The sequence below is a fragment of the Rana temporaria genome, chromosome 7 (assembly GCF_905171775.1).
Source record: "Rana temporaria chromosome 7, aRanTem1.1, whole genome shotgun sequence".
NCBI lineage: Eukaryota > Metazoa > Chordata > Amphibia > Anura > Ranidae > Rana > Rana temporaria.
In genome coordinates, this window is record NC_053495.1 from 189,600,492 (window position 1) to 189,623,378 (window position 22,887).

Below are 22,887 nucleotides of genomic sequence, written 5' to 3' on the forward strand. Positions count from 1 at the left end.
AGTATTCCAGTCCTTCTCAGCAGCATACAACTTCTGCAGACACCTTCACTTCCACACTCCTCCACCCTCTGTCAGTACTTCCTCTCCTTTTAGCTGACTTCCTGGGAGTTGTTAACCCCCTGTGTGCCTGAAAGCCTGGGGCCAGAAGGGACTAGACTCTGAAAATTGGCGCTATGTAGCGTCCATCCAGGACCCAACCCTGGCGTCCTGTACATATCCCCCCCCTCTGCCTCAACGCGGAGGTGTTGGAGGCACCACTCGCCATCATACAGTGGACTCGGGAGAGGGCATCGGCATTCTGATGCTGTCTCCCGGGTCTGTGCTCTACCATAAAGTTGAACTCCTGCAGAGACAGAAACCACCTTGTTACCCTGGCATTGGTGTGTTTGTTCTGTCTCATCCACGTAAGAGGAGCATGGTCCGATATAAGGCGAAACCTCCTACCTAGGAGAAAATAACGTAGGGAGTCCAAAGCCCACTTGATGGCAAGACATTCGCGTTCCACCACCGCATAGTTTCTCTCAGCTGGCGTCAGTTTCCTACTAAGAAAAACTATTGGGTGCTCCTCTCCGTTGATTTCTTGAGACAGAACTGCTCCTAGCCCTTCACTTGAGGCATCTGTCTGCACTACAAAATCCTTAGAAAAATCTGGCGCCACAAGCACCGGATCCTGGCAGAGTGCTGTCTTAAGCATTTGAAAAGCTTTTTCAGCCTCGGCATTCCATTTGATCATGACCGACTTTCGGCCTTTGGTGAGGTCAGTTAGCGGGGCCGCAATGGTGGCGAAGTTGGGGACAAACCTCCTATAGTACCCAACTAGGCCTAAAAACGCTCTGACCTGTTTCTTTGTTAGGGGGCGGGGCCAGCCCTGTATGGCCTCTACCTTGCTCATTTGGGGCTTCACTAACCCTCTACCTACAATGTATCCTAGGTACTTGGCTTCCTCCACCCCAACCGCACACTTCTCCGGATTGATGGTGAACCCTGCTCTTCTCAAGGAGTCTACCACTGCCTGTACCCGGGGAAGATGGGAATCCCAGTCCGTGCTGAAAATGACTATGTCATCCAGGTAAACGGAGGCATACCGTTGGTGTGGACGTAAAGTTTTGTCCATGGCCCTTTGGAATGTGGCGGGGGCGGAGTGAAGACCAAACGGCATTCTTTTATACTGGAAGTGACCTTCCGGGGTAGAGAAAGCTGTTTTCTCCCTGGCCTCCTTGGTTAGGGGAATCTGCCAGTAACCTTTTGTGAGGTCCAGCGTGGTGATGTACCTGGCAGGACCCAATCTCTCAATCAGCTCATCTACCCGTGGCATGGGGTATGCATCGAACTTGGAGACCTCGTTGAGTTTTCTAAAATCGTTGCAGAAGCGGAGAGTACCATTGGGTTTGGGCACCAACACGATCGGACTGGACCACTCGCTCTGCGACTCTTCGATGACCCCAAGTTCGAGCATCCTTTTAACCTCTCCAGACACTGACACTCTATGAGCTTCTGGGATACGGTAGGGTTTAAGCCGGATTTTCACCTTGGGCTCGGTCACGATGTCATGCTCAATGACGTTGGTGAGCCCTGGCAACCCTGAAAACATGTCCCTATTTCTTTGCAGAAATTCTTTTACTTGCTGGGTTTGGGGCCTAGTTAGGGTAGCCGCAACCTGCACCAGGTCGATCCCTACATGGTCCCCTGACTGTACCGCCACCACCGCGGACACCGGTTCTCTGTCTCTCCAGAGCTTCAACAAATTTATGTGATAAATCTGGTAGGGTTTTCTTTTTCCTGGTTGGTGTACCTTATAGTTTACCTCACCCACTTTCTCTACTACTTCAAATGGACCTTGCCACTTGGCCAAGAACTTGCTCTCCACTGTGGGTATTAGGACAGCTACCCTGTCTCCTACTTGTAACTGTCTCACTTTAGCCGACCGGTTATATACCCTTCTTTGGGCATCCTGAGCCTTCTGCATGTGCTCTCTCACCATCGGCATCACTTTAGCCACCCTTTCTCGCATTTGAGAAATATGCTCTACCACGGTTTTGTGCGGGGAGGACTCACTTTCCCACGTTTCCTTTACCAGATCAAGCAACCCCCGGGGCCTTCATCCGTACACTAGCTCAAATGGCGAGAAACCCGTGGATGCCTGTGGTACCTCCCGGATAGCGAACAACAGGGCAGGGAGTAACATGTCCCAATCTTTCCCGTCTTTCTGGACCACTCTTTTTAACATGGACTTTAGAGTTTTGTTAAACCTCTCAACTAGGCCATCGGTCTGCGGGTGATAGACGGACGTCCGCAACTGCTTAATCTGAAACAGCCTGCACAAGTCCGCCATCACCTTTGACATAAAAGGGGTGCCCTGATCCGTTAGTATTTCCTTGGGGAACCCAGTACGTGAGAACATTTGAAATAACTCCCGGGCAATGGCCTTAGAGGACGTTTTTCTCAATGGGACTGCTTGTCTTCAGCACAAATGAAAAAGTCTGTTTTACCTTCAGCACAGAAAACAAAACAAAACACAGGCACATACGGTTCGGTAAGTATTCCAGTCCTTCTCAGCAGCATACAACTTCTGCAGACACCTTCACTTCCACACTCCTCCACCCTCTGTCAGTACTTCCTCTCCTTTTAGCTGACTTCCTGGGAGTTGTTAACCCCCTGTGTGCCTGAAAGCCTGGGGCCAGAAGGGACTAGACTCTGAAAATTGGCGCTATGTAGTGTCCATCCAGGACCCAACCCTGGCGTCCTGTACAATATATATATATATATAGTGATATATGATATACAGTGAGCCCTTATGCGTCAACGCATTTCACTGTTAAGCTTCATCAGGACACATTCAAGGTTCAAAGATGGCAAGAGAGAGAACAGGTCTCACTATCTTGCAGCAGAATGGGCCTTGTTCATATATTTCCAGAAACAACAATTTTATCCAATTAGACTATCCTGCACGATAGTGAGACCTGTTCTCTCTCTTGCTATCTTTGAACCTTGAATGTGTCCTGATGAAGCTTAACAGCAAAAATCGTTGACGCATAAGGGCTCACTGTATGTCATATATCACTATATATATGTGTTTTAACTTATTTTCTAATGCTCTTTTCATACCATATATTTTTTTTCAATAAACATTGTATATTTTTTTCTAATCTCTCCATTGTTTACTGTGCCTTAAAAGTCCAACCTAGGGTTACCTATTTGGTACCCTTTTTCCTGTGTTCCCTTTTAGTAACGGATGTGGCAATGTGAAAGTGCTTCTCCTCTTGTTTTTACTGTACATGAGAGCTGTTTTACCTACAAAAGTCTTTGTATATTGATATACACAACCCCACCTAATATCAAAGAGTGTCTGGTGACCTGGCTTTTCTCTACAATGGAGCGTGGTCACCTCCTAACCTCCTGCCTGTGATTGGACAGCAGCAACTGACGCGTTTCACACTATTAGTTAGTGCTTAGTCATAGCTTACCAACTCATATGTCTTGCATCACACCTGATTGGCTCCTGATTCTGCCCCTCCCTCTCACAGACTGGAGCTGTACAGGACATTGCAGGTTATCAAGTTCCCACACTAGTTACATTTAAAATAATTATTTTTTCCCCCCCTAAACACATATCTGAATTAATGTGTGTTTCTACCTGGAGTTCAGCTTTAACCATTTCAGTTGCTATATATATATGACAGAGTACCTATACCTTTTTGCAGGTCCTATCAGATTTGTTTTTATATTTGTCACTGTTGACTAGGGCCCTAAGAGATATATGCGTAATTCCTAACATTTGGCTTGAAACCGAATGAGTTTCTTATCTGCATATAACATTTGTTGCGTAGATGCCATATGGCTGCGTATTAGAAGAATTTACTAACTGGAATTCTAACTCAATCTTGTATGAATCTTAAATGTATATGTGAGGTTCATTATGTACATTACCATGGTTATGTACTAACACTGAATTCATTTTATGCATCACACCCAAAGCAGCATTATGGTGTAAATAGGGAACATAGAAAAAATTTCTCTGTGTCCTGACATTGAGCCTGCCTTGATCAGTGCCAATAAGCATAGCCAAATGCACCTGGAGGAGGAGAAAGCTGCGGCGCCTCTCTCAATCCAGCGCTGTAGCGGGTGTCACCCCTCTTGCGCACCCTCCGCTCCCCCTACCAACGCCACTGCACCTGGTGTAAACAAGCTCTTAATTCAGTGTAAGTAAATAATCCTCATTGTTTATTTTTGAAAGCATAACAAAAAAAATACATAATTTTTTGCTTTCTTTTTACCCAAGTGGTATTAATAGCGTGCTTGACGCGCGATCCATCGGGATGAAGATTTTCGAGGACTACGCTAGCTCCTGGTACTGGATTTTAATGTAAGTGGTAGATATTGTCTTTCCTTTGATAAAACAGTTAAAAGCAGGATATGATCTGGCCTTAATTATTTCCAGGTTGTGACAGTTTCTCGATGTACAACTGAATAAAGGAAGTTTTTGATCTCAAAAATGGTCACGTTTAACAAATCGACTTGCTTTTTCAGTATGTTAAGATTTTTGGCAAAGGGTAAATAATTTAATTTACTGAAAAAGCAGCCAGAGCTGATAACGTATCTTTTTTAGATTCTTTAGACGCCTCTTTTGTAGCCATTTATAATTCTAAATAAACATCCTGCTCTTGTATTTTGCTTGTTTTTTCCCCCCGATAGAGCGCTCTTCATTGCAATGGTCATCAGTCTGTTGTTCCTGATTCTTCTGAGGTTTACTGCTGGGGTGTTGTTTTGGATTTTTATAGTTGGTGTTCTTGGGGTTGTTGGCTATGGTAAGTGACGTTCATTTTTTTAAATTTTTTTTATATAATTTCCCCACCTATTTTAAGGTGCGATATGATTCAGTAAATGAAAACATATGAAATGTATTATATAAAAAAATATCTTAAAGGTTGCCTTATCATGCCTGCATGTCGGTTTTAATAAAAATCGGACTTTTACCATTTTAAATGCTTGTTTCATATTTCATTAAGGAATTTAAAGGACCAGTCTACCCAAGAGTGATATTTTAGTTGTAGATGGAACCTGGTGGGCTAAATTAGCCCCTGGCTTTCACATGTCTTCAGTACGCCAACAGTGAGATCTCTATAATTCCCAACTCTGTCTTTTAGCCGGATTCATAGAGAGTTACGCCGGCGTATCAGTAGATATGCCGTCGTAACTCTGAATCTACACTGGTGTTAATTTAGGCGTATTCTGGAAACCAGATACGCTTAAATTAGGCTAAGATACGAGCGGCGTAAGTCTCCTACGCCGTCGTATCTTAAAGTGTAATTTTTAGGCTGGCCGCTAGGTGACGCTTCCGTTGAGTTCGGCGTAGAATATGTAAATGACTAGATACGCCGATTCACGAACGTACGTGTGCCCGTCGCAGTAAAGATACGCCGTTTCCGTAAGAGATACGCCGTGTAAAGATAAAGCTGCCCCCCCTAGGAGGCGTAGTCAATGTTAAGTATGGCCGTCGTTCCCGCGTCGAAATTTGAAAATTTTACGTTGTTTGCGTAAGTCGTCCGTGAATGGGGCTGGACGTAATTTACGTTCACGTCGAAACCAATACGTCCTTGCGGCGTACTTTGGAGCAATGCACACTGGGATATGCACACGGACAGCGCATGCGCCGTTCGTAAAAAACGTCAATCACGTCGGGTCACCACCCATTTACATAAAACACGCCCCCCTCATCCTCATTTGAATTAGGCACGCTTACGCCGGCCCCATTTACGCTACGCCGCCGTAACTTAGGAGGCATGTGCTTTGTAAATAAAGCACTTGCCTCTCTGATTTACGGCGGCGTAGTGTAAATACGATACGCTACGCCGCCATAACAATGCGCCCGGCTACCTGAATCTAGCCCTCTGTGTATAGGTAGGCGTCCCAATACTTTTGACAATATAGTGTATATTTAATTGTAAACATTAACCTAAAAAAAGATTTTCGATTAAATTCAAGTTGCAGTTGATATTCTCATATAATTTGGTAAAAATGTACAACACACAGCTCTGCACCTTGTCCTGGCTCCATCTATTAAAAAACTGTCACAAAATAAGAAATCCACACCAAAAAGACTTTTCCAGATAATGTTACATTGATAGACTTTCTGAAACAATGTGATGGTTCCTTGGTGTGCATTCTGTGTATTACATCTCTCTATCTTTGCTTACTAGGAATTTGGCATTGTTACTGGGAATATGACAGTCTGAGAGGCGTCCCGGGATCTGACCTCACTATCTCTGACATTGGGCTGCAGACAGACTTCCGAGTCTACTTACAGCTCAGGGAAACCTGGCTGGCGTTCAGTGAGTATGTCTTTACCTTCTAAAATGTCAGGCGGGGCTAGAGGCAGCAAGTCCAGTAACAGACAGCAACCAATCAGATTTTACTTTCCTGGAGACCTACAAGTGAAAGAAGATTTGTCATTGGTCACTCGGGTTATTTACTTGTTGTGGTTACTATTTAGAATGTATTAAAGTGGACCTATGATCGGATATATTTTTCTTAAAAGAGACATTCGAGAATAAAAAATAAATTCAAAAAACAAGCAATTATACTCACCTAGGTGGATACAGCTCGGTCCGATGATGCATATGTCCCCCTCTGCCTCTAAGACCAAGAACTGAGCAATCAAAGATTGCTCAATTCTCAGTGACCGGCTCTCTGCTCTGCCCCTCCAGCGCTCACTGGAGCACCGGGGGCTGTGGAGGGGGCTGGCAGAGGCGGCTCTTTAATTAGGCGGTCGCCTAAGGCCTCGTACTCACAGGGGCCTCACGCCCGCCTAACTTACCCAATACATCACCCCAGTTTTGAGGGACAGGGGACCTTAACGCTGCTGTGCTCAGGCAGCATTAAGAGCCCTGACTCAGGAGCGGGGCCCTCCAGCGTCCCTGACAACCAGTGAATATCGGTGACACCACCAACTTGTGACATCAATGACCCAGCATGCCCTCAGTCAATGATGTCTCAAGGGGCGGGTTCACCAGGTGACATCACCAGGTGGCCCCCACCCCTTAGTTATTAAAGAGCAGGATCTGGGGGCCGCCTTGTTAAAGGGGACTTCCAGATTCCAAAAAGCCCCCTTCCCACAAACCCCCACAACCACTGGCCAGGGTTGTGGGGAAGAGGCTCTTGACCTTGAATTATTTTTCCCATCATGGGCTTGAGTGGGGCCCCATGTCAAGTTTTGCCTAAGGCCTCACAAAGCCTAGAGCCACCTCTGGGGGCTGGTGCTGCTGGCTCAGGCTCTCACCAGCTCGCTGAGCCAGCTGCCGCTCCAGGTATCTGGGTGGATCCCAAAACTGAAGTCACGATCAATCCAGAGCCTGAACCTACTGAAGAAATAGGTCATGCATCTTGGAATGGGGTGCAGTTTGGCATGTTCGCCCTGGGCCCTCGATTACCTTGACCCGGCACTGGGTACCTAGGCTAGTTGTGTTGGACTTACAAACAAGTTAGACTTACCGTGTTTCCCCGAAAATAAGCCCGGGTCTTATATTAATTTTGGCAACAAAAGTCACAGTAGGGCTTATTTTCAGGGTAGGTCTTACCATATAATGTGCTGTCTTCTTTACCCCTCTCCCTCCCTGCCTATCAGGAATCCCCAGTGTGATCTGAGTTAAAATGCTTGTAAAATCCTATAATCCACTCAATTACAGTATTATATAATGTACCAAATGGAAAAAGAAAATATGGACAGCCGCATTCCAAAAAACCTTGATGGTTGTCTTTATTTGAAAAAGGAAAAATGCACTACAAGTCACAGCACACTACACGGGAGTAAAACAGCTGATGTGTTTCGCACTATAAATTAGTGCTTAATTATAGCTATAATTAAGCACTAATTTATAGTGCGAAATGCGTCAGTCAGTTGTTTTACTCCCGTGTAGTGTGCCGTGACTTGTTGTGCAGTTTTCCTTTTTTAAATAAAGACAACCATCAAGGTTTTTTGGAGTGCGGCTGTCCATATTTTCTTTTTCCATGTGTTGCCTTGTGCATTGCCAGCACCCTTGATCTCCGGAGACCATCCTGATCATCCTAACACAATCCACCTGGAGCGGTAACTTTCTTTCTTTCATTATATAATGTACAATTTGTGTTTCTGTAATATAATTGTGCCAAATACCTTCATTATAGCGCCGTTCTGCGCTTCTGTGACCCGTCGGAGCTCTCTTTATATTACAGAAACACACATGTTGTACATTATATAATACTGTAATAGAGTGGATTACAGGATGTTACAAACATTTTAAACTAGGGCTTATTTTCGGGGTAGGGCTTATATTGCAGCCGTCCTGGAAAATAACGCTAGGTCTTATTTTCGGGTAGGTCTTATTTTCGGGGGAAACACGGTATGTACTGTATGTGCTCTCAGACCAGAACTCATTCGTATGTAGGGAACTTACTGTATTCATAGTTACATTTGTCCAAGCTGGACCAATGCAAAGAAGTACAGTAAAACCTCAGATTGCGAGTAACGCGATTTACGAGCCTTTTCGCAATACAAGTTTTTTTTTCAAATTCTGACTCGATTTGCGAGCATTGTCTCACAAGACAAGCAGGATTCAAGCCTCTGTCTGGGGTGTGCAGTACTGCATTTGGCCAGAGGTGCAGGGGCGCCGGTGATGCTCGGAGACACTCAGAGCTGCTTTGAGACACTTGGAGACGCTTAGAGACATTCGGAGCAGCTTGGAGACGCTCGGAAACTCTGTTCCCGGGAGTTTCCAAGAATCTCCAAGTGTCTCCAAGCGGTTCGAGTGTTTCTGGCTCCCCCCACCTCTGGCTACATGCGGTACTGCATACACTAGCAGTGACACTGGAATGAAGTATCTCAGTTTCCATTGAGTCTGACACCCTGCATCTCCGATCTCGGTAAAGAGCCTCCGGCGGAGGCTCTATACCACGTGATCAGCCGTGTCCAATCATGGCTGATCACGATGTAAACAGGAAGATCCGTTGATCGGCTCTTCCGCACTCGCGTCTGTTAGACGCGAGTAGAGGAGAGCCGATCGGCGGCTCTCCTGACAGGGGGGGTTCGCGCAGATTGTTTATCAGCGCAGCCCCCCCCTCGGATCCCCACACTGGACCACCAGGGAAGCCACCATGGCACCATAAAAACAATAAATAAAAGAGCACAATAAATGCCAATCAGTGCCCACAAATGGGCACTGACTGGCAACATGGGCACTGACTGGAGTGATGCCCAGCAATGCCATCAGTGCCACCCCTCAGTGTCCATCAGTGCCACCCCTCAGTGTCCATCAGTGCCACCTCTCAGTGCCCATCTATGCCCAGTGCCCACCTATCAGTGCCCATCTGTGCCACCCATAAGCACCCATCAGTGCCACCCATAAATGCTGCCCATGAGTGCCCATCAGTGCCGCCTATGAGTGCCCATCTGTGCCGCCTATGAGTACCCATCAGTGCCACATACCAGCGCCGCCTATCAGTGCCGCCTTATCGGTGCACCTCAGTGCTACCTCATGAGTGCCACCTCATCAGTGCCGCCATATCAGTGCCCGTAATTGAAAAAGAAAACTTACTTATGTACAAAAAAATTAACAGAAAAAAATAGAAACATAATTTTTTTCAAAATTTTCAATCTTTTTTTTAGTTGTTGCGCAAAAAAATAAAAATCGCAGCGGTGATCAAATACCACCAAAAGAAAGCTCTACTTGTGGGAACAAAATGATAAAAAATTGGTTTGGGTACAGTGTAGCACGACCGCGCAATTGTCATTCAAAGTGCGACAGCGCTGAAAGCTGAAAATTGGCCTGGGCAGGAAGGTGTATAAGTGCCCGGTATGGAAGTGGTTAAGCCATTGTTAACAAAGGAAGCTCCAGCCTTGTGACCTGCTACAAGGTTACAATCTTGCAGTCTGATCACCAGTGCAGAGGCTGAGAACATGATTTCTCCTGTCCGCAACAGACTGATGACATCACTTCGCACTATACAAAGTCAAGGATAGTTTTTTTTTTTTTACTGATAAACAGTTTATTTCAGGAAAAAAAAAAACAGAAATGTACTCATGCAAACTTGAAAAATGACTAAAAACTCCAGATGAACATGTGCTTAAAGTTTCGGCCACAATTTCACTTTTTAAATATAAATACCCCTGTAATACACAAGCTTAATGTATTCTAGTAAAGTTAGTCTGTAAACTAAGGTGCGTTTTGTTAGGTTGTTACAGCATTTAGACACTTTATAAAATAGAAATTGACTGGGGCCATCTTAAGTGTGGGCATCATGAAGCCAGACTGTATGACTTCCTGGATTTCAGCCTTGCAGATCTCGCACATGCTCAGTGCTGCACAAGCAGTGTAATAGCTTTCAGATCAGGTTTCAGCACCTGTACTGTCCAAGTCACATGATTCTTCGAGACTGGGGAGTGCACAGACTCCTGGAAAGTTACACCCACTACATTCCCAGGAGTCTGTGCGGTGTAGGTTAGGAAGCTTAAGCACCTAGGTGCAGGAAGAGGGAAGATTAACTATTCTGCCTAGCAACAACACTTTGAAGGCATCTAAAAAAAAAAAAAAATTTCTTAAAGTACTAATGACATTTTTTTAAAACTACTGATGTAATGTTATATTTATGGGTGGAACTCCACTTTAAGGGATGACCTGATTGTTCTTCCAACAGTGATTATCCTCTGCATTGTGGAAGTGATCATCATACTCATGCTGATCTTTCTAAGGAACCGAATCCGAATTGCCATCGCTCTCTTGCAGGAAGGTAGCAGGTAAGTCACTCTGTAAGTTATTATTACTAAGAAATAAGACCTGTAAAGTAAAATTCTGCTCATTTGAAACGTTTGAAAGTTTGTTTTATTGGACCTATTTCACTGGAGCAATTCATTTTGTCAGATCAGATATTCACTGGCTCCCTTTTATTACATTTTATCTTATTGTTTTTGTTACATTTGCCCCTATCCCAAGAGGGGTTCCTAAGCTCGGAGATAACAGGGAGCATTTCATAACTCTGCCGATAGACCAATGCTTTCACACATCAAGCAAGGGTCCTTCTCTGCAGCATGCTGGCAGGGGTTAGGCTTTTCTACTCAGGTTGTTGCTGCTTTCTAAAGGCTGGATTCACACCTATGGCATTTTTAATGCTTTTTTCATTTTGCAGATTTGCACTACAGAACGTGTTTCCTAAGAAGCCATGTTAAATAGGATGTAGTGCAAATCTGCAAAATGCAAAAAGTACTAAAAATGCCGTAGGTGTGAATCCAGCCTTAGGCCTGATTCACACCTGCGCATAGGGTTGCCACCTTTTGTTCACATCAAACCCGAACACTTTAGCGGCACACAGCTTATTTTTTTTATAGTGTAAACTATACATATATTTTGCTATTAAATAACATTTCTAATCATATGAAGTTAATAACAAGAGTCCCCCTTTACATCAGAGTCCACAGAGTTCCCCTTTTACATCTGAACTCACAGAGTTCCCTTTCACTGTAAGGGAGGACTCTGCAGGCTCTGATGTAAGGGAGAACTCTGGGGACTCTAACATAAAGGATGCTCTGGGAACCCTGATTTAAGGGGGAAGACTGGAAACTCTGAGGTACAGAGAAGACTCTGGTGTAAGGGGGAACACTGTGGCCTTCGGTCTAAAGGGGAATTCTGATGTAAGGGGTGCTCTGAGAATCCTGGTTTACCTTAGTGTACTCAAGCAGAGGCAGGAGACAGAAGGGGGAGACTTCAGTCACAGACAGGGATGGATGGTGAACTCACTCACCCCTTGGCAGTCAGCACCTCTCACCCAGATGTATCTAAGGCTGCTGGACTTTCATTTTCTGAGGCACATCACCAGGGATTGGAGTGTGGGTGGGCAGACACAGAGGGGTAGGGGTAGAAGGAAGAGGTGCAGATCGAGCCCTCTCTCCTCTCCCGTCTGTGTGTCTGGGTTTCGGGCATTCTGAAACCCGGACGCATGATCCCAAACCCGAACTGTCTGGGTGAATCCCGGATAGGTGGCAACCCTACCTATGCAGGTTGCAGTTTGCATATTCCAGGTGCATTATGGAATCAACAACCAGAAGAAAGTCCCTGGCCCTTTGCATAAAATGCACAGATGTGAACTACATTCCTAGGAAACCATGTTAAATGGACTGTAGTGTGTTTCTGCAAAACTGAAAATGCACAAAAAAATGCCATAGGTGTGAACCAGGCCTAAGACTTTGACACACCTTTTGTTTTGATTCACCTGAAATGTACCTTTCTCAATTGAAAGTTTAGGTAGACTTTAGGAAAGAACTCATAGGGCTGGATTCACGTAGATCGGCGCATTTTTACTGCGGCGTATCGTATTTACGCTACGCCGCCTTAAGTCAGAGAGGCAAGTGCTGTATTCACAAAGTACTTGCCTCTCTAACTTACGGCGGCGTAGCGCAGGCCGTCGTATCTTAGCTAGGTTTAACCACTTAACGCCCGCTGCACGCCTATTTACGTCCACAGAATGGCACGTACAGGCAGATGGGCGTATATATACGTCCCTGCCTTCTAGCGGGTCGGGGGTCCGATCGGGACCCCCTCCGCTGCGTGCGGCGGGCGGCTTACCTCGGGGAGCGATCCGGGACGATGGCGCGGCTATTCTTTTATAGCCGCTCCGTCACGATCGCTCCCCGGAGCTGAAGAACGGGGAGAGCCGTATGTAAACACGGCTTCCCCGTGCTTCACTGTGGCGGCTGCATCGATCGAGTGATCCCTTTTATAGGGAGACTCGATCGATGATGTCAGTCCTACAGCCACACCCCCCTACAGTTGTAAACACACACTAGGTGAACCCTAACTCCTACAGCGCCCCCTGTGATTAACTCCCAAACTGCAACTGTCATTTTCACAATAAACAATGCAATTTAAATGCATTTTTTGCTGTGAAAATTACAATGGTCCCAAAAATGTGTCAAAATTATCCGATGTGTCCGCCATAATGTCGCAGTCACGAAAAAAATCGCTGATCGCCGCCAATAGTAGTAAAACAAAAAGAATTAATAAAAATGCAATAAAACTATCCCCTATTTTGTAAACGCTATAAATTTTGCGCAAACCAATCGATAAACACTTATTGCGATTTTTTTTTACCAAAAATAGGTAGAAGAATACGTATCGGCCTAAACTGAGGAAAAAAAAAATGTTATATATGTTTTTGGGGGATATTTATTATAGCAAAAAGTAAAAAATATTGAATTTTTTTCAAAATTGTCGCTCTATTTTTGTTTATAGCGCAAAAAATAAAAACCGCAGAGGTGATCAAATACCACCAAAAAAAAGCTCTATTTCTGGGGGAAAAAGGACAGCAATTTTGTTTGGGAGCCACGTCGCACGACCGCGCAATTGTCTGTTAAAGCAACGCAGTGCCGAATCGCAAAACCTGGCCTGGGCATTTAGCAACAAAATGGTCCGGGGCTTAAGTGGTTAAGTGTATCTCAGTTTGAGCATACACTTAAACTTACGACGGGCTTAGATTCCAAGTTACGTCTGCGTATCTACTGATACGCCGGCGTAACTCTTTGTGAATCCAGCCCATACAAAGCAGTCCTCCACTAGATATGACTGCAGATCCTCTATGATAGAACATTGGGAGAATCTGGCATCTGATACCTGTAAAAATCACATATAGCACTACTTTTCCCCGATAACAAATGATCACCAAAAAAATGCCTTCCGTTCCCGAAATGAACAACTTTTACCACTGAGCTGTAGATATGTCTTCATTTTATGTATTTTACATTTTTTCTTTGTCTGTTTTAATCTTTTTTTTTTCTTCTTCTTTTAATTCCGCATTAAAATGTTCCTTTTACGATCTGATTAAGCAGCACATCCGTTATCAATCACTGAACAGGTTTGCAGCCTTTCACATTTGCATATTACATTATGCACAGGAAGAAAGACGCTTAGGAAGATTAGACAAGTGCCTGTAATTATCACCCAGCAGTGTTTGACATTACAGAGTTCGTATAACACAAATAGAGATGACCAGAAGAGGGCGCTGTGTAGTCATGGTTGTTTGGTAATAGAAGATGCTGTCAAAGTTAGTAACAGTAATGTACATTCAGGTAGGGTTGCGCAATGATACGGCGGCGCAGCGTATCGTATTTACGCTATGCCGCCGTAACTTACAGGAGCAAGTGCAGTATTCACAAAGCACTTGCTCCGTAAGTTGCGGCGGCGTAGCGTAAATGGGGCCGGCGTAAGCGCGCGTAATTCAAATGTGGAAGGGGGGGCGTGTTTTATGTAAATATATGATGACCTGACGTGATTGATGTTTTGTACGCCGTCCGTGTACATATGCCAGTGTGCATTGCTCCCAAGTACGGCGCAACGACGTATTGGTTTCGACGTGAACGTAAATTCCGTCCAGCCCTATTCGCGAACGACTTACGCAAACAACGTAAAAAAATCAAATTTCGAAGCGGGAACGACGTCCATACTTAACATTGGCTGCGCCTCCTAATAGCAGGAACAACCTTACGCCGAAAAAGCCTAACGTAAACAACGTAAATAAATTGCGCAGGGGGTACGTACGTTTGTGAATCGGCGTATCTAGGTAATTAGCATATTCTACACCGACAACAACGGAAGCGCCCCTAGCGGCCAACGTTATATTGCACACAATTCTACGCCGCCGCAATCAAGTTACGTCGGTGGAGGAAGTCTATTTTTTAAGCATATCTGCCTTTGAGAATTGGCGTAACGATACGCGGCCGCCGATTTCAAATTACGGCGGCGTATCTGGAGATACGCCGCTGTAAAAGGTACGTGAATCTACCCCAGTATTGCCAACTGTCAGTATTTTTGGAGAGAGATCGTCACTGTGACTCCGGAGGGGACATGTCAGTGATCTGTGCTGCTGCACAATGCTGACAGTGTCACTGTGAGAGTCGGTTTCATGTGCGTTAATTGCATATTGTATTTGTTTGTAGCCTAAATACTGAAATTTGCACTTAAAGGGGTTGTAAAGGTTTGTTTTTATTTTCTAAATAGGTTCCTTTAAGCTAGTGCATTGTTGGTTCACTTACCTTTTCCTTCCATTTCCCTTCTAAATGTTTTTATTCTTTGTCTGAATTTCTCACTTCCTGTTCCTCCTCATTAAGCTTGCCCCCGTCATCCATGGGGGTTAGTCAGCCAGAACAGCTTACTGAGGAGAAACAGGAAGTGAGGAATTCAGACAAAAAAAAAACCTTTACCACCACTTTAAAGCGGAGTTCAGCAAAAAAATAAACAAATACTGCAGCTGATGACTTTTTAAATAAGGACACTTACCTGTCCAGGGCGCCCGCGATGTCCTCACCCAAAGCCGATCTGTCCCTCGGCTCCTGGGTGCAGGCACCGCCATCTTCAGTAAGGGAATCAGGAAGTGAAGCCTTGCGGCTTCACAGCCTGGTTCCCTACTGCGCACGTGCGAGTCGCACTGCGCATCCTCACTGGTCCCTTCTGTCTTCTAGGACCTGTGTGTCTCCCATAGTGCCCTTGGGGCACTCGTGCGGGCGCACTCCCGTGTCCTGCTGCTGCATCTATTGACACAGATAGCAGGACTCGGCCCCCGACCCCCAGCTCCCGCGTCATTGGATTTGATTGACAGAAGCGGGAGCCAATGGCTGCGCTGCTATCAATCTATCCAATCAGGACCCGTGACACTGGCTGGAGCTGATGTGCTCATCCCCATCGCTGGAAAGACCAGGTTCAGGTAAGTAAAATGGGAGCCCTGGGGGGTTGCATCACAGGAGGTTTTTCACCTTGAGGGTTTACAACATTTTTAACGGGGACACAGACAGTAATAAAAACGGACAGGGGTTCTAATCCCTATCCACTCTGTCCAAAAGTAAAAAAAAAGTTTTGTCTTTAATTACCATATATACTCGAGTATAAGCCGAGTTTTTCAGCACATTTTTTCGTGTTGAAAATGCCCCCCTCGGCTTATACTCGAGTCACCTTTTTGCACCTGATCTCCCGGACTTTGGGAATTGGGCCGGCTGTAGGTCCCCTGGACCCCAAACACACATATAGCCCACATATAGCCCCACTCTTCCTCTACAAGTGTGCAAAGTTTGCTGTCTAGGGGACCTACGGCCGGGGAGCGCCAATTTATCAAATCTGGGCACCCCTTCTATATAAAACCATGTTAAACATAAGTCTAGTCATGGACACAGTGAGGATTGGGCACAGTGAGGCACAGTGAGGCATGGACACAGTGAGGCATGGGCACAGGGCCGCTGATAGGCCAGTACAGCTGGCCCAGTTGTACCGGGCCCGGCCAGCATGGGGGCCCGGCAACCTGAACAAAAAAAAAATGACCGATCAGCCAAACAGCCGTTTATCCGCCCTCCAACCCCATAAAACCAAAGCCGGCCCCCAACACCCATCCATAGCGTTAGCCCCCCCCCCGTCTGTACATTTTGTTTTTTTGCTATGTTAACTGTTAAGTGGCGACCGTGGCAGGGGAGGGACTATTTCTCTTATTTCGGGCGCGGAAGAATACCTCATCCGCGCCCGCTCCTCATGCCATGCTGGCTCAAGTCCCGGCCAGCGCGTCCTCTGTAGTGACGTCACCTCCTGGCGCCGCGGAGTGATTCTGATTCTTCTCTCTCCGCGTGAAGAAATGGCAGTGAGGAGCAGGGGAGCAGCGGCGGCAGAGGATATCCCATTCCATGATGATCGTCTAACTTTAAATAGTTTGTGGGGGACCCTTCAGGCAGCAGCTGGATCACCAGGAAAAAGTGAATAAGTGACTCCTTGGGCCCAGCCAACAATTACACAGGTCAGGTGTGTGCTTGCTTGGGGGGGGGGGGGGGGCGTCATGATCCACTACCACAGTTTTTTTTGTAGCATGGCACCTCTAGTAACACTGCAGCATGTAGCATGGCACCTCTAGTAACACTGCATTACTCTGCTATTTGCATTGTTTGTGGTAACGGCACCTATACATTGTGACATGGGTGGCTTTGTCTGCCCATAACACGTTCTGCCTGCAGAGACAGTGCCACCCATGCCGCCAAATCGCTTATGCCGTAATGTGCTTCAGACAGTGTCACCCATGATGATAATGCCATAACGCATGTGCTGCCTGCAGAGAATGGCGGCATGGGTGGCAGTGTCTGAAGCACAATAGGGCACTGTCAGCAGGTAGCACATGCATTATGGCATTAGCGTCATGGGTGGCACTGTCTGCAGCACATTGCGGCATGGGAGACAGTGCCACCAATGCCGTAATGTGCTGCAGACAGTGCCACCCATGCCGCTAATGTCATAACGCATGTGCTGCCTGCAGAGACAGTGCCACCTATGCTGCCAGTAGAATTATGCTATTGGCAGCATGGGTGGCAGTGTCTGCAGCACAATATGGCATTGGCCGCATGGGTGGCACTGTCTGCAGGTAGCACATGCGTTATGGGCCATAACGCATGTGCTGCATGCAGAGACAGTGCCACCCATGCCGCCAATGCTGTAATGTGCTGCAGACAGTGCCACCCATGACGTTAATGCCATGACGCATGTGCTGCCTGCAGAGACAGTGCCACCCATGCCGCCAATGGCATTATGCCATTGGTGGCATAGTGAGCACTGTCTACAGCACAATATGGCATGGGTGTCAATGTCAGCAGGCAGCACATGTGTTATGGCATTAGCGTCATGGGTGGCACTGTCAGCAGCACATTACAGCATTGGCAGGCGGCATGGAATGTGTGGCACTGTCTGCAGCACAATATGGCATCTGGGGAGGGGCCAGGGGCGGAGCCAGGGTGGGGCTGAAGGAGGGACAAGGGGTGGAGCTGAAGGGGGCCCCGCCAGGTAGGCTGTACGGGGCCCCATGATTTCTATCAGCGGGCCTGGATGGGCACAGTGAGGCATGGACACAGTGAGGCACAGTGAGGCATGGACACAGTGAGGCATGGGCACAGTGAGGCATGGACACAGTGAGGCACAGTGAGGCATGGACACAGTGAGGCATGGACACAGTGAGGCATGGGCACAGTGGTGCACAGTGAGGCATGGACACAATGAGGCATGGGCACAGTGCCGATGCTGGCCTCCCTGGGGCCCTAAGCAAAATTATGTCACATTAAAGTTGAGAAGCGGGGGCTGCCGAAAATTACATGTCGCATTAAAGTTGAGGTGCGGAGAAGCGCGGGGGCGCTGCCGACAGTGACATGTCACATTAAAGATTAAAGTTGAGAAGCGGGGGGAGGGGGTGTTCTGCTGTCGGAAATGATATCTTACATTAAAGTGGAGGTTCACCCTATAAAAAAATTCTAACACTACATCCAGCCCGTCCTGCATATAAATAGAGCCGAGCCGACCCGAGCTTCCTTCGGGAAGTCGTGACACGCTGTGTGCGCCGTCGTTTAGCATGTCAATCAATTGGCATGACAATAGGAACGCCCACTCCCGCGGGATTCCATACCCGGAAGCCGCGGTGAATTTCACGGCTAAACGCTATCTACAGCAAAGAAAAAAAAAGGTCAGTGTCATTTTATATGCAGGACTGGGCTGGATGTAGTGTTAGAAATTTTTTATAGGGTGAACCTCCACTTTAAAGTGAGAAGCGGGGGGTGCTGACTTCTTACCTCTTCTCCCATGCAGAAGGAAGTGAGGGGCCGAAAATGACTTCTCACCAGGCGGGGCCTCTAGTAATTTGGGGGGCCCTTTGCAGATTTGCGGGACCCTAAGCGGCTCGCATAGTGAGCCTATAGGGCGGATCGGCCCTGGACACAGTGATGCACAGTGAGGCATGGGCACAGTGAGGCACAGTGAGGCATGGGCACAGTGAGGCATGGACACAGTAAAGCATGCAGATGGACACCCTAGGCTTATACTCAAGTCAATAAGTTTTCCCATTTTTTTGTGGTAAAATTAGGTGCCTCGGCTTATATTCAGGTCGGCTTATACTCGAGTATGTACAGTAATACTTTAAATAATTGTTATATACAAGTTGTGTTCACTTACGTCAATCAGATCAATATCCAAAGAAAAAGTAAAGAAAATTTGAAAGTGCTCATTTCAGGATCCTTTGATTCATACACCGAAAGATTGGCGTAATAGAAAGCAGAATTTCCCAACCCAAGCAGTGGATACAAGGGGTTGGAATGATAGAGAAGAATGATCAGCACGAGATTCCATCCGAATAGTGTAATGATTGCTTCACTGGACAATTACTGCATTAACATCATAAGTCCTATGCAGCCTATTTTTTTTTATCTGCTTTTCAAGTTCAATTTTTTTTTTAACCCCTTCCCACCCACAATTCCAATATTAATGCTCCCCAGCACATCCCCCCTTGCTGAGGATACATTTAATAAACATCCTCTCTTTGTAAACAAGCGGCTGACATTTTGCGCACCTGGTGACTCTCAAACTCCGCCGCCACTGGAAGCTTCAATCTTTCCTGATCGTGTCATCACAGCTTAGACATAGTGATTACATGTAGACTAGAAAATTCACTGACAAAAACCTTCAGTATGCTGATGCCACTGCAGTCTGAGTATTCATGTTTAATACTGTAATTGACATATAAAATCACAGTATTTAAAAATATAAATAATTACACAAAATTGAAAATGTTAAATGTTTAGTTGAAACATTAAAGCGTTCTAAAGACAGAAGGTTTTGTATCTTAAAGCTTAAAAATTTAAAAATTAAAAATTAAATAAAAAATTAACAATAAAGCTTAAATTTTTTTTAGCATTAGATTGAGGCTAATTACTGGAGGCACAATCGGGTGTTTTTTTTTTAAATCAATGCAGTACTTACCGTTTTAGAGATAGATGTTCTCCGCGGCTTCCGGGTATGATCTTCGGGACTGGGCGTTCCTATTTGATTGACAGCCTTCCGACCGTCGCATTAGTAGTAAAAAAAAAAATTTTATAAAAATGCAATAAAACTATCCCCTATTTTGTATACGCTATACATTTTGCGCAAACCAACCGATAAACGCTTATTCCGATTTTTATTACCAAAAATAGATATAAGAATACGTATCGGCCTAAACTGAGGAAAAAAAAAAGTTTTTTTATATATTTTTGAGGGCTATTTATTATAGCAAAAAGTAAAAAATATAGATTTTTTTTCAAAATTGACGCTCTATTTTTGTTTATAGCGCAAAAAATAAAAAACGCAGAGGTGACCAAATACCACCAAAAGAAAGCTCTATTTGTGGGGAAAAAAAGGACGCCAATTTTGTTTGGGAGCCACGTCGCACGACCGCGCAATTGTCTGTTAAAGCGACGCAGTGCCGAATCGCAAAAAGGGGCAAGGTCCTTTACCTGCATAATGGTCCGGGTCTTAAGTGGTCAAGGAATATATATATATATAAAAAAAAAACCTTGGTGGAAAAACTGGTTGTTTTTTTTAAACACCAATGTCACACTTCTGATTGAAGAGTAGAAATAAAAAAAAAACAATTCTTTTGTTGAAAACCATTCTGTACTTTTACGATATGTTTTACTGAAATCTACACTTTGAATTGGAAAATGAAGCCAAGGACCAACCGAGGCTGTGGTTGGCTGTGTTTAGCATGTCAGCTGTGTAATTTTGTAACCTTTTATTTTTCAGAGCAATAGGATACATCATGTCTACGCTGTTTTACCCAATCATCACCTTCATCCTAATCGCCATCTGTATCTCGTACTGGGCTGTCACCGCCGTGTATCCTTTTTACAGGCGCGCTACATTGCGCCTCAATAGATTAGATCAGAGACTGGCAGCCAAGTGTAAACATATGGAAATTATCACTCCTTAATTCAGAGACAGATTCTTGGCTACATCTGGAGAAGCTGTATACAAAATTATGGCCAACAGGACCCCATGCCAGTATGCAAACGAAATGTGTGTACCTGAAGTAAGTCAGGAGACTGTGATATGGCAATTTAGGAGGCTCATTAGATCCCAGTGACATTATCTAAGCAGATGTCTAGGATGGCACAATTCCCCAGGCAGCAGATTTCCCTCCTATTTTTTCTTTTTTTTTTTATTGCATTTTATTTTTTTTATCTTAATTTTCCTTTCTGCGTCTGTCGTTTTACTGTTCTTTCTTCTCCACACATTTAGGCTTCTTATTCGCTCTCCTCTCCTTCTATCTACTCCTTCCTCTCTCCTTATTGTCTTCTATACATTTCCTTTTTCTAGCATCCTCATTATCCTAATCTCCTTTTTTCATCCTTCTCATCTTCTATTCATTTCCTTTTTTCTTTTTTATCATCCTCATGTTCCCTAATCTCCTTTTTCCATCCTTGTTCTGTTCTTAAAGCGGATGTCCGCTGAAAAAAAAAATATTAAAAGCCAGCAGCTACAAATACTGCAGCTGCTGACTTTTAATATTCGGACACTTACCTGTCCTGGAGTCCAGCGCCGTCCACAGCAGAGGACGAGGGATCGCTCATCACTCTGCTGCCCCCCCCCCCCCGCCATCCTCGGTGAGGAAACCAGGAAGTGAAGCGCTCCGGCTTCACTGCCCGGTTCCCTACGGCGCATGCGCGAGTCGCGCTACGCCTGCCGATTGGCTCCCTCTGTGTACTGGGAGCAGAGTGTTCCCAGAATACAACGGGGGGCGGACGGGAGGTGACGTCATGCCCGCAGTCTGCCTGAGACTGTGTGGCCGGAAGTGGGTGCAAATACCTGCAAATACCTGCACCCCCCTCCCCCTGAAAGGTGTCAAATGTGACACTGGAGGGGGGAGGGTTCCGATCAGCGAGAGTTCCACTTTAGGGTGGAGCTCCGCTTTAAGGCAGGCCATACATACCGTATATACTCGAGTATAAGCCGAGTTTTTCAGCACATTTCAGCTGAAATTACATTTCAGCTCCACTGCCAATATGAAAGTCCACGAGTGATCCGGTGCTCTAGCCAGGACGTTCAGGCCCCATAAATACAATACTTGAATCAAAAAGGGCTGGCAACTCAGATGCTCTTGAATAAAAGTCCTTTATTGGTTACACAGGTACAGGCTATACGCTTACGCGTTTTGGCTAAGAAGCCTTCATCAAAGCTTTGATGAAGGCTTCTTAGCCGAAACGTGTAAGTGTATAGCCTGTACCCATGTACACATGTAACCAATAAAGGACTTTTATTCAAGAGCATCCGAGTTGCCAGCCCTTTTTGATTCAAATATATGGCTTTACTCTCCTCCTTCCATTCCCTTTCTGTTGTGTCCACTTCTTCTTCTACCCTTGTTTTGTTTTTTTACCTCCTCATTCTCTCATCTCTTTCTATCCACCTTCTAATCTGTCCTCATGTTATCATCCTTCTGTTCTATCTTCCCTTACATACCTTATATTCTCCTCACTCCCATTTCTATCCTTCTTTTCTTTTTTCTACTCTCTCTCTTCTTTCCAAATTCAGTTCTTTCATTCTACTATCATCCTTCTAACCTTTCTCCTCCTCTTATCCTCCTCCTATCCCCCTTCCTCCTTATTTTCTCTCTACTCCTCCTTCAATCCTCCTGGTATTCTCTAATGTATCCATCCTACTTCTATTTCCTTCTCTCTTTCTTCCTTCTTTTTTTTCTGTTTCCTCTCTTCACCTCGTTCTCTCCTCTCTTTATTCTCTTTTTCTTGTCTCTGCCTATTTTTCTCCTCTCATTAGCCTCCCTTTTTTTCTCTCCTCCCATTCTCCCTTGTTTTCTCCAATCCCATTCTCCTTTTCCTCCTCTATCATTCCTTTTATCCGTTTCTCCTCATTTTGTACTCTCATCCACTTCTTTCCTTCTTTCTATCCTTCTCCACCCCTTTTTTTCTTTGTTCTTTTGTGTATTTGTTCTTTTTTCTTCATATACCTTTATTTCTCATATGTTTTTTTGCCTATACAGTGGAACCTTGAATTACGAGCATAATTCGTTCCAGGAGAATGCTTGTAATCCAAAGCA

At 45.3% G+C, this 22,887-nt stretch overlaps 1 protein-coding gene across 6 annotated transcripts in view; it reads left to right on the forward strand.

The window, feature by feature from the left end:
* Positions 1–22,887, forward strand: part of SLC44A5 (solute carrier family 44 member 5) — a 219,064-nt gene that overhangs the window by 135,714 nt on the left and 60,463 nt on the right. For all 6 annotated transcript variants that reach the window (XM_040360677.1, XM_040360678.1, XM_040360681.1 and 3 more), the window contains 6 exons: positions 4,280–4,363; positions 4,693–4,805; positions 6,198–6,329; positions 10,666–10,765; positions 20,580–20,672; positions 20,778–20,865. In XM_040360677.1, the coding sequence (XP_040216611.1) occupies positions 4,280–4,363; positions 4,693–4,805; positions 6,198–6,329; positions 10,666–10,765; positions 20,580–20,672; positions 20,778–20,865 (610 nt within the window). The remainder of the gene's footprint in view (positions 1–4,279; positions 4,364–4,692; positions 4,806–6,197; positions 6,330–10,665; positions 10,766–20,579; positions 20,673–20,777; positions 20,866–22,887) is intronic.